Below are 20,044 nucleotides of genomic sequence, written 5' to 3' on the forward strand. Positions count from 1 at the left end.
ATCCTCAGAATTAAGGTGGCGGACGTTACAAATATCCGGCTTTTCCGTATGGCGACGGCGCTATACACAGCCGTGGTATTTGTAACAAATGGCCCTCGGCCACGTAATTTCTGAGGATCCTCGCTTTGGCCGAGTGAAACACCTAAAATAAAGGAAAAAGTTACATCGGACTTGTGGCAGCTTTTCAGTTTTAATTTTTAACAGTCGCTGTTCCCCCTGCAGGCAAATGCCTGCGCTCGCTGAATTTGTGGCGCAATTGGCCGCCGGCCTCTCCCGGGACCAGTTCCGGAATCCCCTGTTAATTAGAACTTCGGAACAATGTTTTTTCAAGCCCGGTGCGTAAAGAGGACCGCTCCATTAACACGTCGATACATTACTGTTGTTTTAATAAAACGGCTTAACAAGTAAGGCCCTGCTCGCCTTGTACAGAACCCTGTCTGCAACTGTGAATGAACACTGACAGCTGAGTTTCAACTTTACGTCGCCGTAACAGTACCGGTTCCTAACGGCAGGGCATTACACTAACGCCACTAACAACGCAAATGGCTCAAATGGGTCTGACTACTATGAGACTTAACATCTGGGGTCTTCAGTCCCCTAGACTTAGAACTACGTAAACCTAACTAACCTAAGAACATTACACACATCCATCCCCGAGGCAGGATTCGAACCTGCGACCGTAGCAGCAGCGCGGTTCCGGACTGAAGCGCCTAGAACCGCTCGACCACAACTGCCGGCAACAACGCAAATCCTGCAACACAAAATCTTAACACGATTCCTACAAATTTGGCCACCCATACGGTAAACAATTTTCCGTCTACAGTGCGGCTGAAGTACCTAAAGTTGAATTATGACCACCTTGTTGGTACTGGAAAACTACTTACGAATATTTTATAATCTTCTTTTAGTATTTTAGTATTTAGTATTTGAAAAGAAAATTATAAAAGAAACAGTTCGAATCTACTGTGCCAACTCGTGGAACTACGGCAGGCTGAAGAATAAAAGAACCTGTGTTTGTGCCAAGAATTAATCGTCATTACTTACTTGTTGTTGTTGTCGTTGTTGTGATCTTTCAGTCCAAAAACTGTTTTGATGCAGCTTTTCATTCTACTTATTACTTATTTAAAGTTTTGTTAATAGCCAGGGAATGGAAATGAAACAGAAGCCATTAAGAGGAGTGCTGGACCATATTCATAAGACATTTTTAACGTTCATCAAAGTGAATAACGATGCCATCGAAAGCTTGGGGGAGGGGTAGATGTGGTTGGCGTAGAGTGACTCGTCACTATCGGTCTTTTTCGTAGAGAAACGTGTAAAATATTTTCCATTATATTGTTCTTGGTTTTGTTGTTTACCAGCCTTTAAATCGTCAGTCCTGCTATTTACTGACAAGTGCTGCTAACCGACCGTACATATTCTGGCTCAAAATGGTTCAAATGGCTCTGAGCACTATGGGACTTAACATCTGAGTTATCAGTCCCCTTACATGTTCCGTTCTGAGAGCACGAAAGTTGCATTTTTCTGGCACGTTAATACTGTGTCTCAGACCGCCACACAAACCGAAACCTTGCCTTTGGAATCACTGCTCTTGCCGAAGGGTGGGGGGGGGGGGGGGTTGGGTTGTTTGGGGGAAGAGACCAAACGGCGAGGTCACTGACGTCACTGAATCTCTCGATGTGGTAGGCGGCTGATTTGTACGCAAGCGTGTGATCCGCGACCATCACGCGCAGTCGATTTTGAAGAGATAGTCGATAGTTTAAAACGTCTGCATTTAAACGTGTATTGCACATGTACTGTACATGTCGGACAGTACACTGTACCAGCGTTGCTGAGTTTCTGAGCTATTCCATTCCCATACTGAGCGAGGAAATATGATTGTCTATATGCTTCTTTAATCCCCCAATCTCTGTTATCTTACTCTCACGATTCCCATGCGAATTATACCAAGGATGGCTGGGTAAAGGCCGTAGTGTTCTTCGAGTGAATGAGTGATTCTGAAGGATTAGGAGTTGGGTTGTTGTTGGGGAGGGTACCAGACAGCGAGGTCATCGGTCTCATCGGATTAGGGAAGGACGGGGAAGCAAGTCGGCCGTACCCTTTCAAAGGAACCAACCCGACATTTGCCTGGAGCGATTTAGGGAAATCATGGAAATCCTAAATCAGGATGGCCGGACGCGGGATTGAGCCGTCGTCCTCCCGAATGCGAGTCCTGTGTGCTATCCACTGCGCCACCTCGCTTTGTCTTGCCGAAGGGTATGCGAGAAGTACTGCCTGGAAGTAATGCTGTGAGGAGGAGTAGTGACTCATGCTTGGATGATGATGATGATGATGATGATGATGATGATAATGTTTGGTTCGTGGAACGCTCAACTGCGCGGTTATCGGCGCCCGTACAAATTCCCAACCTTTGCTCAGTCCAATCCCGCCACTTTCATGAATGGTGTTGAAATGATGAGGACAGCACAAACACCCAGTCTTCTCGATCATGCTTGGATAGCTCAGCAGTCGGTAAGAGCATTTTCCGCTCAAGGCAAGGTTTTGGTTGGTGCAAATGGCTCTGAGCACTATGGGACTCAACGTCTGAGGGCATCAGTCCCCTAGAACTTAGAACTACTCAAACCTAACTAACCTAAGGACATCACACACATCCATGTCCGAGGCAGGATTCGAACCTGCGACCGTAGCGGTCTCGCGGTTCCAGACTGTAGCGCCTAGAACCGCACGGCCACTCCGGCCGGCAAACTGTGTGCCGGACCGAGAATCGACCTCGGGACCTATGCCTTTCGCGGGCAAGTACTCTATCAACTGAGCTACCCAAGCTCGACTCACGCCCCAAGGTTTTGGGTTCGAGTTTCGGTGTGGTACGCGGTTTTAATCTGAAAGGGACTTTCGAAATCGAACAAAAAAAATGGTTCAAATGGCTCTGAGCACTATGGGACTTAACATCTATGGTCATCAGTCCCCTAGAACTTAGAACTACTTAAACCTAACTAACCTAAGGACAGCACACAACACCCAGCCATCACAAGGCAGTCCGCCGCTCGTGGTCTCGCGGTAGCGTTCTCGCTTCCCGAGCACGGGGTCCCGGGTTCGATTCCCGGCGGGGTCAGGGATTTTCACCTGCCTCGAGATGACTGGGTGTTTGTGTTGTCCTCATCATTTCATCATCATCCAGGAAAGTGGCGAAATTGGACTGAGCAAAGATTGGATAATTGTACGGGCGCTGATAACCGCGCAGTTGAGCGCCCCACAAACCAAACATCATCATCATCATCACAAGGCAGAGAAAATCCCTGACCCCGCCGGGAATCGAACCCGGGAACCCGGGCGTGGAAAGCGAGAACGCTACCGCACGACCACGAGATGCGGGTCGAAATGGAACACATTCTGCTTTGAGAAATGTTATTTGTGACCCAGCGATATGATTTAAGATAACTGCCATATTGGTCTTATTCTGCTTCCATACTATTCGGGATAAGAAGGGAAGAAAAAGAATAGTGGTGTCAACGCAGTGGCAAATGTGGTGACAACAGATGATGACGCATTTGAATTACGGACTGAAAGAAGGAAGGAACTCTGTACAGAAGTGAGGAGCCGGTGAGAGCCGGGGTGCCGGGCTTTCGCTGACAGCGCCGGATGAATCGCGTCAACGCCGCACAGTCGCCCCGGAACGACAATCACTCACCGGCGATGACAGTAATACCAGTTCGTCCGGCGACCGCTGTGCAGCGAATTATACGTCTGAATGGACTTAACGGGAGCGTAAGTGGTGCGTAAAAGAGCCGAATGCGCTCGGTGTCCCCATTTGAGGCCGCCACCTCGCAGGAGTGACGAGAAAGGCCGTGACGCGACAAGGTGCACAAAGGGCGCTGTCGGGAGCCGTAAGAGGCCAGCCGGGCAGCAGAGGCTGGCGCGGTGGGGCGCCAAGGCCCGTCCCATCCCGCCCCATGCCATCCCATCCCAGCACAACAGGCTCACTCATCCCGCCCCGGGCAGTCGCCGCCACCGAGGCTTATACGTTAAAGTGCGCGTCATTTATGTTGGCGGCCGAGTTTAGGTTCGTTCTGCGCATCTGACGTCACAAAAGACTTCAGCCAATGAACAGAGAACGACGTTGCCAGATCAGTTTTAGAAAAGTTCAGTCATAAATAAAGTAATTGAACAAAAGCAATGTCTTGATAGCAGACTTCCTTTTACAGAAAGTTTGGAAAAAGCATTCTTTATACAAATTGCTTCATATTCTGTTAATTAATTAAACAAAAAAGGCAATAAGACTCCTAATTCAAGTGATAGCAAGGAAAGGTGTTTGTATCAATCTTACGAACCGCTTTTCCGCAATAAAGAACAGCGGTAATTGTTTATTTGCTATTGTACTTCGACGAAGTGTGAGTAATTCATAGTCATACCAACAGTGTTTTTCAGTATTTTGCATGACCTGTTAGAGTCCTCATGGAGTTATATTGTGGTACGAGTTGCGTTAGCGTAACGGTGAAAGGTAGAGAGTTCAAGCCTTGTGCAGTGCTTAATATTTTCTTTATTTAAAAATAATATCGATGTGTCTTTTTTCACGAATTTTATTCGTTTGAATGCATTTTTTTTTACATTTCTAGTGCTTTGTCTCTTCATTAACCCTTTCGCTGCTGCAGACACGTGCTCCCCGCATTCCGCACTGTGCGCGATTTTGTCATCACTGCACTGCTCGCCTGTGCAGACACATGGTGTTTCGACTGCTTTGACACACTTTATCATTCGATTTCACAAAAATCTGATTTTTACACATCTTCTTGACTGATACCTTCCCCCCATAAATGACTTAATTTTGTTTCGATGGTCAACGCAGTTACTGTGCAGCATTAAATGTAGTAAACCATTGCACGAAATTTTGAAGAGTTTGCAGAGGTAAAAGTCGATAGCGTATACTTTCCGTATGGTCGATTTTAGTTGCCACAATATTGAGAATGAAATGTGGACAAGATACCTAAATTTCATATAAAATTTACTGTACAACAATATCTCATTTAATTTAAGTACCACATAGGTGTCGTATGTAATATTAAGAAATATTCCGTCTTTCGCGACTGTAATAAAAGTTTTATTTACACCGGGCGCGTTTGGCTTTATTTTATAGCACTTCAGTCAATGAAAGGTATGGCACATACACAATGGTACTCATGTTCTCTTTCTTGTTTTTGTTCCACAGTCGCAGTTTTAGCAATGGTATTGAAACATAATCCTCTTCTGCAACTGTAATGAAGCGACTTATTTAGACCAGATGCGTGTCTCTCTTTTGAAGCATCTTCAGTGGACAATATTTTGTCTCCTCCATTGCCAAGTCACCTTTCGTAGTTTTGTGCTGCGGTAACACAATGTTCAACGTTTGTGTCGGCTGATCAGTGTTTTAGCAAATAAATGATGTTTGTGTGTGCCACACACAAAAATTATATTTGACATAGCTCAGAGCACTTCACTGATAGACGGTATATTCAAGTCCTAATGTTTTTGTAAGTCCACAGGTTTGTTTAATTTATTTTGTCTACTTCCTTTTGATTGATTGAAGTGCTTTAAAATAAAGCCAAACGTGCCCGGTGTAAATAAAACTTTTGTTACAGTCGCGAAAGACGGAATATTTCTTAATATTACATATGACACCTATGTGGTAATTAAATTAAATGAGATATTGTTATACAGTAAATTTATATGAAATTTGGGTATCTTGTCCATATTTCATTCTCAACATTGTGGGAACTAAAATCGACCATACGGAAAGTATACGCTATGGACTTTTACCTCTGCAAACTCTTCAAAATTTCGTGCAATGGTTTATTACATTTAATGCTGCACAATAACTGCGTTGACCATCGAAACAAAATTACGTCATTTATGGAGGGCAGGTGTCAGTCAAGAAGATGTGTAAAAATCAGATTTTTGGGCCAAATAGTTTTTGTGAAATCGAATGATAAAGAGTGTCAAAGCAGCCGGAACACCATGTGTCTACACAGGCGAGCAGTGCAGTGACAAAATCGCGCACAGCGCGGAATGCAGGGTGCACGTCTTTGTAGCAGCGATAGGGTTAATGCGGCCGTGGAGGCTTTACTTCATGAACTGCGCGCTCCCCCCTAAACCTAAGCTTGCGAACTATGCTATACTACGGCGCTGCTTCTCTTGGCGCGTGCGTCGTGTGCAACTGGCAACGCAGCAATCTCCCGCGTCTGGGCGGGCATGCGCGAGCCGGCAAGATAAAAGAATTCAACTATAGTAAACCGGGACGCGCACGTGACCGCCAGCCGGTGGCGGCTGTACAGCTCCCGGCTAATCAGCAGCAGCAGCAGTGCGGCATGGTGCGGTGCGGTGCGGCCACCGGCTGGTCGAGCGAGTGCTACAAACTCTTCAGCAAAGGCTGCTGCCCACTCCGTAAGCAGACACCCGCGGCAGAGGTAACGGAAGCGTCTAGTAGGACAGAGGCGACTTCCTTATCCTGGTGATCACCGTGTTGAGCCGACACCCCCTGGATAACAAGGCCGCCCAGCAGTGTTAGTGACGCCACACTAAGCGGCCCATAGCCGACGCAGCAGTCCACGGACACCTCCGTACAGACGCGCCTGATGCTAACGATCTTCTGTCAGTCATACAGAAAGGAGCGAACTATAATTCGAACCAAAGACCAAATTATATATATTCTTGTAAACAGCATAAAGCTTCATAACGAAATACCGATTACATATACGGGCAGGAATAGGTTCTAGAATTCCTCTGAAAAGTGTTTAACTTCAGTACCAGAATGAACATCAAATTGTCAGGTTTTCTAAATAGAAAAGCACTTTGTTAGTAACAGACAGCAATAATGAGACTTGCAGTTGGTGATTTCTACGTGGAAAAGGAAATAAACTGTAGAGAGATTGAAAATGGTAAGTAAAGAGAGCCTCAGCCTTTTGCTCACATTCTTACATGTAATGCACTTGGTTGTTTTTCATTTCCTTACCTTTCATAACATTTTTAATATTGTTTCAAGAAGTGTATCTTCAATAGCAGAGTGAACTTCAAATTGTCACGCTTTTCTTAAAGGAAAGAGCAGTCCCTTAGTATCACAGTGCAAGACAGAATCTTGTGTTCAGTGATGTCTATGTTAAAAGGAGAATATTTGATATCTATCTTTTGTTTCCATTCTTTATTACTGGGGATACACTTGTAAAAATTCTTGAAAAGAGCTGTCACCATGAACATATGTAAATTCACAATAGTCATGTGTTTTATGAGATAAAGCGAACTCTTGTTACCTTATTGTAAACGAAAATTGTGAGGGTTTTGCTATGTATGACAGAGTTTAAGATAATTTACTTTCAGTGTAATAGCTTGAAAATGTTAAGTCCTGCTGTCAGTTGGCCTTTGTCACCACCTGTATGCGAGTTTTAAAGCTAAATAGTGTTCTGACAATTGTAAATTGTGGCAAAGTTCCTCAATCGATTAAACTTATTCCTGCCCGTATATGTAATCGGTATTTCGTTATGAACCTTTATGCTGTTTACAAGAATATATATAATTTGGTCTTTGGTTCGAATTATAGTTCGCTCCTTTCTGTATGACTGACAGAAGATCGTTAGCATCAGGCGCGTCTGTACGGAGGTGTCCGTGGACTGCTGCGTCGGCTATGGGCCGCTTAGTGTGACGTCACTAACACTGCTGGACGGCCTTGTTATCCCGGGGGTGTCGGTTGAGCCAACACCGACTCGAAGGAAGGCCTCGGCGCTTGTTGGTGACGTCACGTGAGCTAGGCACGGCGAACACCCGGTCTGTTGCAGGCAGAAACGCCTGGGCGTGCTTATCACTATAAATCTATTATTTTTGGACAAAATCCTTGGTATTGTTTTGGATTCTGCAGTTTTATTTAGACGAAAGATTTTCTTACTATCGTAAAGCTACAAATGAAGATCATGGTTCTGTATTACTGAATCCTGTCGAAAGAAACGTACATCAATATGAAAAGATGCTTTGTCCCATTGCAAGCTTCCCAAATTTTACATTCAATTAACTATATTTACTTGATCCATTTTGTTATCGAAACTTACCCCAACCCCCTTACAATTAACTCGTTTCTTTTATTTATTTATTTATTTTCGTTTGACATCGTCACTGGAAATGCGAACTAATTTACATGTGTAAATGTCCAACTGTTGCCAGTCATTAGATTGCAGTCGTTTTCAACGAAAGGAATTCTAAACAGGAAACAAAATAGCTTCATACATCGAAAATACTGCTGAGATTAAACTTTTTTAAACATGCACATTAGAAAAGATAAATGTTCCCCTCTTGCAACTGAAAGGAGAAACTTTATAAGCCAAAAAATTTTATTTGATGAAACAAGTATCTCTCTTTTGCCTCTCCTTCTGTCGCCCACCCCCTCCCGCAACGCGTACAATCACAAGATATTTCATTAACATTCAGTGCTCCTCACCCCATAGTCAACGAAGATACCTAAAGAAGAGCACCAAGAAGTTCACAGTTTCTTGTAAAAGCAACCTAGTACAAACGTAACTCAGATTTACAAATAAGGTACAGAAGCACGAATTCTGTTGCTGCTGGACCATGAAGTTGTTTTTGTATGTCAATCCTTAAAACAGGTGGAAATTTAAGTTCAAGACTGCACTATTTGTTAAGAAGTGTAATAAACTGCACAATTAATTGATTGTAGAAATCTCTCAGAACAATGTGTGTTGGTCAACTACCGCCAATAGTTTCACATTTTCCTGTGTCACGGAGGGAGACACCGCCATTATTGGCATGCCTGCAACAGACCTGGCGTTCGCCGTGCCTAGCTGACGTGACGTCACCAACAAGCACCGAGGCCTTCCTTTGTGTCGGTATTGGTTGAGCTCGTAGAGCACCACAGTACTTCGGTTGGTAAAGTCCGCAGACGGTGAAATACAGCACACGTTGGCCTCAAATATACGCTCATCAGAGCCAGCAGTTCTGCTCAAAACTCTCCCCTACATTTACACTTTCTCACCAAAAGTATTCCGACGGCCACATGTAATGCTTAAATGGCCACTAGATGTCGCGAGAGGCAGACCCGTCAGTGTAAAAGCAGAGTGGGAGTAATGTGTTGCAGGGAGGGAAACAGCGACAGCAAGATCCGCGTGACTCAAGAGACTGGAGGTCGCCCGGGTAACAAATCCACCAGGGACACTCAATATGTTCTAAAGCTGTCCAACTCGACTGTCGGTCATGTGATTGTGAAGCGAAAACGCGAAGAATCAACGACATCTAAACCAAGACCAGCGAGGCCTCAAGTTCTGACGTAGATGGACTACGAAATCAGCATAATAAATCACTCGGGAGTACCAAACTGTTAAAAAGAATGGGGTGCAACGGTCGAGAAGCGTCTCATAAGCTAAGCATTCTACTAAATCTAAAACTAAACTCCTTCCGAACAGGCCGTGAACGCCCATCAGTACCGACCGGCCGCCGTGTCATCCTCAGTCCACCGGTGTCGCTAGAAGTGGATATGGAAGGGCATGTGGTCAGCACATCGCTCACCCGGTCGTACCTCAGTTTATGAGACCAGGGCCGCTACTTCTCAGTCAAGTAGCTCCTCAGTTTCCCTCACAAGGGCTGAGTGCACCCCGCTTGCCAACAGCGCTCGGCAGATCGGATGGTCACCCATCCAATTGCTAGCCCAGCCCGACAGCGCTTAAATTCGGTGATCTGATGGGAACCGGGGTTACCAATGCGGCAACGCCGTTGGCAAACATTTCTCTACTCACTGCTACAAGGGTGAGTCAAATGAAAACCTTAAATTTGTAATAACAAATCGAAGTTTCGCGCCGTTATCATTTAAGTTGGTAAGCGTGCTACAAACAGCTTTCAGAATGGCCTGTAGGTGCCAGCATAGTGCAGATGCACACACACACCGTCACAGTTTCAGTATAAAGATTGCCGCCCCACTTGCGCCACGGAAGAATAACGTTCTGTTATTCGGTTTTTGCGTAGTGAAGGTGTGAAACCTATTGAAATTCATCGACGAATGAAGGTTCAGTACGGTGATGCATGTTTGTCACAGCAGCAAGTCTACGAATGGAGTAGGAAGTTCGCAAATGATGTGACTTCAATGAAGATGCTCCTCGTCCAGGTCAGGCACAACGAGTTGTAACTCCACAGAACAATGGAGCAGTTGAAGCCATAGTGAAGTAAAACCGCCGAGAGACAGTGAATGACATTGCAGTATGTTTACAGATTAGTCATGGGTCAGCACACCACATTGTGCATGATGTGCTCCAGTTTCAGAAAGTGTCCGCAAGATGGGTGCCACGGCAGCTGACTCCTGAAATGAGAGAACGACGTGTTGATGCTTGTGAAGAACTTCTTAGGCGCTTTGAACGAGAAGGTGATGGCTTCCTTGCAAGAATCGTTACTGGGGACGTAACCTGGGTTCACTTCCACCAAGCGGAAACGAAGAGAGCGAGCAAGGAATGGCGCCATTCCTTATCACCAAGTGATTTCCATATGTTTGGACCACTCAAAGACGCAATGGGAGGAAAGAAGTTCCGTTCTGATGAAGAGGTACGCCACGCGGTGCGTGAGTGATTGCGCGGAGTACCAAAGGAATTTTTTTCTAAAGGAATTTATGCACTTTGTAAGCGCTGGAGGACTTGCATTGAGCGTGGTGGAGATTAGGTTGAAAAGTGATACAGCTTTGTACCACTTCTGCACAATAAATAATATTTTAAAAAATATTTAAGGTTTTCATTTGACTCACCCTCGTATGCGATGCTTGAGTTGGTGTAAAAAACGACGCCACTGGAGAGTAGATGACTGGAAACTAATGATTTGGATTGATGAATCACGCTTCACCCTGTGGCAATCAAGTGGGAGGGTTTGGGTTCCACTGATGTCTGGGGAATGTAATCTGCTACCACATGTAGTGGCAACAGCGAAGTAAAGAGGAGACGCTGTTACGGAATGGAGGTGTTTTTCACGGTTAGGGTGTAGTCACGTCATTGCGCTCAATAAAACGCTGAATGCGGAAGGATAAGAACAAATTTTACAGCACTGTGTGCTGCATACAGTAGAGGAACAATTCAGAGACGATGGCTTTTTATAACAGTATGATAATGAACCCTGTCGTAAGGCAGCATCTTCGAGGAAAAGGTTTGAGGACAATGAAGTTCCTGAAATGGACTGGCCAGCCCAGAGTCCCAACACGAACCCAACTGGAACACCTTTGGGATGAGTTAGAACGTCGGCTTCGCTCCAGACCTCATCGTCCAACATGATTACCTTCTCTGGTTTCGGTTCTTGAGGGAGAGTGGGCTGCCATTCCTCCACAGACATCCATACACTTCACAGGAAGTGTCCCCAACAAAGTTCAATATTAATGGTGCAACAAGTATCTTCCGCCACTCACCGTAAGTTGGCTTGCGGAGTACAGATGTAGATGTAGAAATGAGTTGGAAGAGAAAGGCTGAGAGAGATGTTGATACAGACTGCGAGACACGTCGGCAGCCTCTGAGAAGCCAGTGAGGTGCGGCAAAGCCACCATGAAACTAATGGATACTGAGAGGCTGATGATACGCTGGCTGGGATCCTGACCGCAGGCAGGGCCTGTGAACGGGCAAAGCAAGGCCCTGCCGGGCTCGCTGCCTCGCATCATACGGGCGCCGGTAATTCCTCGTTACGGTAATGCCCGCCGCTGGCGGGAAGCGGGTTTGAGGTTGCGGCGTGTAGCGGAGGCGTGGCGCTGCAAGCACGCTGACAATGGCTCGTACGTCAGGAGGCCACGCGGCGAATTGTTTTAGATGACGCCGCTTAAGCGAACATTATTTTGTGACAGCAGCTTCCTTTTTCTTGTTTTACTTACGTAACACGACAGCAAACTTCGTTTATGTAATATCCAGATCAATGAAGTTTTCATTTCTTTGCGTGTAACATCATCGTTTGCGAAATGCACTAGAAGTGGTAAAAATACGTATGGCAATAGTAGATAGGAGAGAACAAAATGATGTCATTGTTTCGAAGTAATGCAGATATCGGTAGCTCAATAATGCAATTATTCAGGGAAGGCCTCCTTATCCTCAGGCAATGTGTTATACAGAAACTGTTGACTGAAAGAGAGACGTGTGACAGAACACTGTAGGCAACTGAGGGTCACCGCTCAAATCCCTTGTACGCCTCCTGAACGACAAAATACTTTTATTTAAAATACCTTTCCAACTGCCCGTGCATATTATGTTTCTCAGAAAGTTTATATCGCTAACTATCCGCGTCTCTAGTTAACACTGAGTTGAGAAGAGTCATGGACTACCTCCTAAGATCGTGTCCGATTTCGTCTAGTGTAGTGCAGCAACTCGACGTGAGACGCACTCAACAAGTTGCTGGAAGTTCCCTACAAAAAATATTGAGCCATGCTCCCTGTATAGCCGTCCATAATTGTGAAAATGTTGCCAGTGTAGGATTTTGTGCACGAACCGACCTCCCGATTACGTCTCACCAATGTCCGATGAGATTCACATCGGGCGAACTGCGTGGCCAAATTATTCCCGCGAACTGTCCGATACGTACATCGAACCAATCGCGAACAATTGTTACCCGGTGACATGGTGCACTGTCATTCATAAAAATTCTTTTGGGAAGATGAAGTCCATGAATGCCTGTAAATGGTCTCCAAGTAGCCGAACGTAACCATTCTCAGTCAGCGATCGGTTCCGTTGGACTAGAGGACCCTCAGTCCGTTCCATCTAAACACAGCCTACGCAATTCTGGAGCCCGAATCAGCTAGCACAGTGCCTTGTTGACAACATCGCTTCACGGCTTCGTAGGATCTGCGCCACACTTGAACCTTACCACCAGTTCTTACCAACTGAAATCGGGACTAATCTGACCAGGTTACTGTTTTCCAGTCGTCTGGGGTGCAACCGATATGGCCACTAGCCCAGGTCAGGCGCTGTTGCGCTGTTAACAAAAGCAGTTGCGGCGTTCGTGTGCTGTTGTAGCCCATTAACGCCAAATTTCACCGCGTTGCCCTAACAGATACGTTCGCCGTTCGCCCCATATTGATTTCTGCAGTTATTTCACGCAGTGTAGGTTGTTTATTAGCACTGACAACTCTATGCAAACGCCGCTGCTCTTAGTCGTTACACGAAGGCCGTCCGCCACTGTGTTGTCCGCATTGAGAGGTAATGCCTGAAATTTGGTACTTTCGGCACACTGTTGATACTGTGGACATCTGAATACTGAATTACCTAACGATTTCAAAATGGAATGTCACTTCCATCTGGCTCCAACTACCATTCCGCGTTCAAAGTCTGTTAATTTCCGCCATGCGTTGAAAACCCTTTCACATCAATCACCTGGGTACAAATGACAACTCCGGCAGTGCGCTGCCGTTTTACACCTTGTGCACGCGATACCACCGTCATCCGTATCTGTGTACGAGGTGTGGCTAGAAAAAAAACCGGACTAGTACTGGTGAAACAATAAAACGAATGCAATAAGGCTGAAAGTCGCGTGGCCTGTCACGTGACTCTCGCTCCGCCTACTGCTCGAGTTTCATCTGCCTCCTGCACTCAGTCTGCCCGTGGCGTCTGTTTTAAGTAGTTGACGTTTTGTCTGTGCGTCGGAAAATGTTGACTGTACAGAAAGAACAGCGTGTTAACATCAAATTTTGTTTCAAACTAGGAAAACCTGCCAGTGAAACGTTTGTAATGTTACAACAAGTGTACGGCGATGATTGTTTATCGCGAACACAAGTGTTTGAGTGGTTTAAACGATTTAAAGATGGCCGCGAAGACACCAGTGATGACACTCGCACTGCCAGACCATTGTCAGCAAAAACTGATGCAAACATTGCTCTGATTGTTAAACGGCGATCTTGTCGAACAAGTTTACCGATTTTTTCAATGTTTGCATCAGTTTTTGCTGACAATGGTCTGCCAGTGCGAGTGTCATCACTGGTGTCTTCGCGGCCATCTTTAAATCGTTTAAACCACTCAAACACTTGTGTTCACGATAAACAATCATTGCCGTACACTTGTTGTAACATTACAAACGTTTCACTTGCAGGTTTTCCTAGTTTGAAACAAAATTTGATGTTAACACGCTGTTCTTTCTGTACACTCAACATTTTCCGACGCACAGACAAAACGTCAACTACTTAAAACAGACGCCACGGGCAGACTGAGTGCAGGAGGCAGATGAAACTCGAGCAGTAGGCGGAGCGAGAGTCACGTGACAGGCCACGCGACTTTCAGCCTTATTGCATTCGTTTTATTGTTTCACCAGTACTAGTCCGGTTTTTTTCTAGCCACACCTCGTATATCGCCATCCTATGTCTTTTGTCACCTCTGTATATATGCTCTCCGCTTATCCACCGGTGTCGCGCAGTCTATCAGTCGAGTCTGCTCGCCAGTCATCGGTCGAATCTGCAGCTAAGTTCTGCCACCTGACTGAGCAGCACCATCAACTGGGCGAAGACAGTGGTCCGCAACCCATCAGCTAAACCTCATGGTTCTGGACCTCGAACTGGAACTGCCGAAGTGACGCATCCCAATGGGTGCCATCGCCTAAGACTCCAGCCAGTCTCTGAGCGTCCTGGGTTGGACTCGGGTCGTCTGCACTTACCTCCCAGGGACCCTGGGCTGTGTGCGCACTGTACACTAGCCAAGACAAAAAGCTCGCTGTGCTGCGGGGCTGAAACCAGACTTGAGTCAGTGGAGGTACCGTCACTGCCAGCCGCTGTTTTGGCACCAGAGCACTTTCCTGCGGCCGGCCGGTGTGGCCGTGCGGTTTTAAGCACGTCAGTTTGGAACCGCGTGACCGCTTACGGTCGCAGGTTCGAATCCTGCCTTGAGCATGGATGTGTGTGATGTCCTTAGGTTAGTTAGGTTTAAGTAGTTATAAGTTCTAGGGGACTGATGACCTCATTAGTTAAGTCCCATAGTGCTCAGAGCCATTTTTGAACTCTCCTGCGTCACTAGACGTCACCTGCCGCTACCAGTCACTACAGTCGCCACCAGTCCGCCTCCTTAGCTGAGCGGTCTGCGCATCGGACTGCAGTGCAGTGGGGCCGGCTTCGATTCCCCGCTGGGTCGGAGATTTTCTCCACTCGGGGACTGGGTGCTGTGTTGTCCTTATCGTCATCGAAGCGCAAATCACCCAGTGTGGCGTCAACTGCCGAACTTTCCCAGGTGGGGATATCCGCCCATGAACACCATATGACCATTTCATTTCAGTCGACACGAGGGACGCAGCTCTAACAACAAGCAGAGGAGGAGTAACACGTCACCAGATTTCATGCTCAGAGCAGGCTTTTTATTTTCACGACAATAGTAGCGAATTAAGTCGGGTGATGCTGAGGGAATTAGATTAGGAAATGAGACACTTAAAGTAGTAAAGGAGTTTTGCTATTTGGGGAGCAAAATAACTGATGATGGTCGAAGTAGAGAGGATATAAAATGTAGACTGGCAGTGGCAAGGAAAGTGTTTCTGAAGAAGAGAAATTTGCTAACATCGAGTATAGATTTAAGTGTCAGGAAGTCGTTTCTGAAAGTATTTGTATGGGGTGTAGGCATGTATGGAAGTGAAACATGGACGATAAATAGTTTGGACAAGAAGAGAATAGAAGCTTTCGAAATGTGGTGCTACAGAAGAATGCTGAAGATTAGATGGGTAGATCACATAACTAATGAGGTGGTATTGAATAGAATTGGGGAGAAGAGGAGCTTGTGGCACAACTTGACTAGAAGAAGGGATTGGTTGGTAGGGCATATTCTGAGGCATCAAGGGATCGCCAACTTAGTATTGGAGGGCAGCGTGGAGGGTAAAAATCGCAGAGGGAGACCAAGAGATGAATACACTAAGCAGATTCAGAAGGATGTAGGTTGCAGTAGATACTGGGAGATGAAGAATCTAGCACAGGATAGAGTAACATGGAGAGCTGCGTCGAACCAGTCTGAGGACTGAAGACCACAACAACAACAACAACAACAACAACAGTTCAGACAGTACGACTAGTCCCAGTAGGCCCATGTTGTGTGAGAACTGTATCGAAACACTTTTTGGAAATCATAGGGCGCGGCGACATCATTAATTGCTGCCTTCTGTATCTAGTGTACCAGTAGAGTGCAGTGAATTTCACGACACTGTTACTTGTCCAGTCCACGTTCGGAGTTACAGAGGAGATTGCGCTCCCGCGATCGTAACCTTGTAGTATAAGATACAGCCTGAGCGGCAGTGGGCGGGGGGTACTGACCGGACGTCCTGGGAGGCGGGCAGCCACTGCGCGCGCTGCTGGAGGCGGGCGAGCGCGGCGGCGCCGTCGGCGCTGAGGCGCGCCAGCTCGGGGTCTGCGAGCGCCCTGGCCAGCAGGCGCTGCTGCGCGTGCAGCTGGCGCCGCGACGCCAGCGCCGGGTCGCCCGCGCGCAGCTCCTGCAGCGCCGCCACCAGCCGCCGGCCGCAGGCGTGCGCGTGCGCCGTCAGCGGCTCCAGCTCCTGCAACAGCGCCAACACCGTGTCCGAGAGCTGCCGAGCGTAAACTAGTTCCCACCTAGCACACTCGAGTGACGGATTTCTCCTAAATTCTCATATTATGTTATGCTGAAATTAATTACTCCTCACACTCTAAATCTAATTAATTTGACTCCATTTATTAACTGTAAAATAACTGCACAGGAGTGTGGAATTTCTAATTATCATATACATATATAAAAGCTCGTGTGTGTGTGTGAGTGTGTGTGTGTGTGTGTGTGTGTGTGTGTGTGGGTGTCTGTCTTCCACATTTCCTCCTACACCACTGGATCGTTTTCAACCAAACTTAGTACTCATCCTACTTATAAGCTGCAAAGAAGTACTGCAGGTGTAGCAACCACCTAGCTCCCATACAGCTGTTGGGAAATGGCGGAAATAATTGGTGACCCCTGACATCTAGGCTGTCCTGCAAGACAGGCGTGTTATGTGCGTAGTATCAAACTGTGTTCCAGGGATATATGTGCTAATGGGCACAGCTGTGAAGAGAGAGAGTGGGGGGGGGGGGGAGGGAGAGAGGAGTAGGAGACGAGTACTGAGAGATGGGTGCTGAGATGGAAAGTGAGATGGAGCTGGGAGTTGGAGATTGACAGAGCGAAATGTGGAGCAGCAACTGGGGAGACATAAAGGGAGGAAGAGGAAGAGATGGACAGACATGGGGGACAACGAGATGGTAATGGAGAATAGAGGAGATCAACAGAGAGAGGGAGAAGGAGGGGGACGTGTAGGAGGTATGAGGAAAATGGAGAGAAGTAGTGGGGAGATGGAAAAGGAACAGTGGGGGGGGGGGGAGGGACGGAGATGGACAGGGAGCAGGAGTGGGCAGAGACAGTGGGAGGTGATGGACAGAGGTAGAGGGAAGTAGGAGGTTACTGACAGAGATAGGTGCAGAAAAGACGAACAAAGACAGGCCGAGATGACACGTACAGAGAGAGGGCAGAGGATGAGATGGACAGAGAGAGATGGAGGAAGAGGAGATGGACAGAGATAGAGGAGAGGAGAAAAATATGGACAGAGATAGAGGGATGATGAAGTGTAATGCAGCCAAGAAAAATTTCAGTTCATTCCTCCTTTTCTTTCTTAATTTTCCGACGATATGTTTTCAGTGCAGCGATATACAAATAAATGGTCATTGAAAAGATCAATTCTGCTCATATTATTTTAATTTCGCTTCCGTTGCTAAACTGTTGATTCAGATATATGTAACGTAATACCAATAATGAGCAGAAAAATTGCGACTAGAGCGCACATCACACAATATGGAAACAAATGTTTTGTAGTTGAGCGTAATAGATCTCCCTTTTCAGAAAGGAGATGTAGTAACATTGCCTCAGCTTTGTTTCGGAAAACTGGTTCTGTATGTCATGTGAAAAGTAATAATAAGCAATAACTTATAAGTTAGAAAGTAAGTCAACAGAAATACATGCTTTTGATTTAGTCAGTGCCTGCCAGAGTCCGAAAGCAAAAGAAATTGGGAAATTTTTAATTTATTTCGTCGCGTCTGGTCTGTGTCGCACGTCGGCTCGCTGCCACATAATCTCCGCCTACAGCGGAGATGGCTGGCGCAGACGATTCCGTTCTACACCGTGCTGCTGCCGCCGACATCGAAGGGTTAATGAGAAACGCCATGAATGTGGTTTTATATCCGAACAGTTATTTGCCAATAAACCACTCAGAACTTCGCAAGTACTGAAAGGTAGACATCTGCCGTCCTTTGTGCCAATGTTTATTTAATTCTCTTCCTGTGGGTTTCCTAACTCTCTTCAGACTATGCGTTCCAGTCTCCTTTTTGGTTTTTCCTCTTGGTCAGCTTATTATTTGTGAATTTTGGACCTGAAGATTTCGCTGTCTTGAACATCTTCTGGTGTAATTCCCGCCAATTTCTGATCAGTTTTCATCACGCCAGTCAATTTCATCGTGTCCGTTTGCGCTATACTCCTGTTATCAAAGAAATCGACCACTTGTTTTGTAAATCTGGCTGGATTCATTCTTTCAATACATTCATGGAATCTGCGATTTTTATTGGCGTATTCGTGTTGATTTGCTGATTGACTCTGAGTCGGCATTCTTCGCCTGCAAATTTTGGGCCTGGAATTTTTCTTACGATTCTGCGTTCTCTTTTCTCAAAGTTTCCAGTGACTATTCTCCTGTTCAAAATTAGCGTTTCTGATCTATACACGCATTCTGGTTTAATGACTGTACTGTAGTGTCTCAGTTTTATGTGTTCGCAGATAAACTTTTCGTTGTAGTCATTTTGACGAAGTTGCTATGCAGTTTCCATCTTTTGGCATATAATTTCGTTTGCTCTTGTTTCGATTCCACTTTGCTGAGTGGTTTCACCGAGATACGTAAACCGTGAAACTCGTTCAGTTGTCCGTATCTCGTCTCCACGGATGCTTGTTTGTTGCGGGTCGCGTACCCTGTCTACTCAAAAGACACCTGGACACAGAGTTTTCAGCGCTTTGTTTCCAGAGTTCGATCTGATTTTGGGCTGATGAAATGTCACGAGTTAATATAGGCAAATGGTTTAATATATTACGTGGTAAAAACCGCACACTTGACTTACATCATGTAACTGTTCTGCAACTGATGTCGCCTTCCAACAGATGAAGAAGTGCCATGTATGGGAAATCGGAACACCCAAAAGTCGAAACGACCCCTTCCAAGTTAGGGAGAGGAAGGGAGAATAGCCAGTCGTGAGCGTGGGAGTAAGCAGAGAGAGCGAGAGGGGGGGGAGGGGGGGGGAGAGTGGGGACAATGATGGCACTTTGGGAGGAACCACTAACTTGCACACGTACGTGTTTATTAAGTGTCGCTGGGCACAAAAGGGCCTCGTCGAGGTAATGATTTAAATGAGAGTAATAACCGCCTAAGGTCGTAAACAGGGGGCGCCGGCACCGCGGCGGCGCAAGTGAAAACGGAGCTCGTTTAGCGCGCAAGTGGAACGGCAGGGGCGTGCCCCTGCGGGCCAGGGGGCGGTCACGTGGCCCCGCAGAACACAGTCATCTGGGCACGCCGCTTGACCCTTAATAAGCCCGTCCGTCTGCTCGTCCATCACATTACGGCGTCATTAAGCGCGCGCCACAGACGACTGCAGCCTGCGTTTACGAGATCGCTCCGAGATTTCTCCGGTAATTGCCGATGCTCTGCCTATTCTCTTAGAATCGCACGACGAAAGTTGAGAGGCCATCGCTATGTCTTAGGACGGAACTACGCTGCTGGGAATAATACAGGATATTGTAAACACATACAAAACTTTCGATGTGGATAGCTACACTGCCGGAACAGAAATGTAACACCCTCAAGGCCAAGTTCATTTTATTGATAAGCATTGTGACAGGTAGTTGATCATCGTACGAGTATACGGTACAAGATTAAGACCAAGTGAAACACATTTGTCGCAGTACAGGCTGCCCAAGCCGGCCGAAGTGGCCGTGCGGTTAAAGGCGCTGCAGTCTGGAACCGCAAGACCACTACCGTCGCAGGTTCGAATCCTGCCTCGGGCATGGATGTTTGTGATGTCCTTAGGTTA

General features: G+C 46.4%; 1 protein-coding gene and 1 pseudogene across 1 annotated transcript in view; both read right to left on the reverse strand.

Annotated features, from left to right (window-relative positions):
- LOC126188364 (puratrophin-1-like) overlaps window positions 1–20,044 on the reverse strand; it is a 1,249,514-nt gene that overhangs the window by 589,795 nt on the left and 639,675 nt on the right. The window contains exon 9 of the mRNA XM_049929962.1: window positions 16,241–16,479. Within this exon, the coding sequence (XP_049785919.1) occupies window positions 16,241–16,479 (239 nt within the window). The remainder of the gene's footprint in view (window positions 1–16,240; window positions 16,480–20,044) is intronic.
- Window positions 9,623–9,740, reverse strand: LOC126189301 (5S ribosomal RNA; annotated as a pseudogene).

This window comes from Schistocerca cancellata, chromosome 5 (assembly GCF_023864275.1).
Source record: "Schistocerca cancellata isolate TAMUIC-IGC-003103 chromosome 5, iqSchCanc2.1, whole genome shotgun sequence".
Lineage (NCBI taxonomy): Eukaryota > Metazoa > Arthropoda > Insecta > Orthoptera > Acrididae > Schistocerca > Schistocerca cancellata.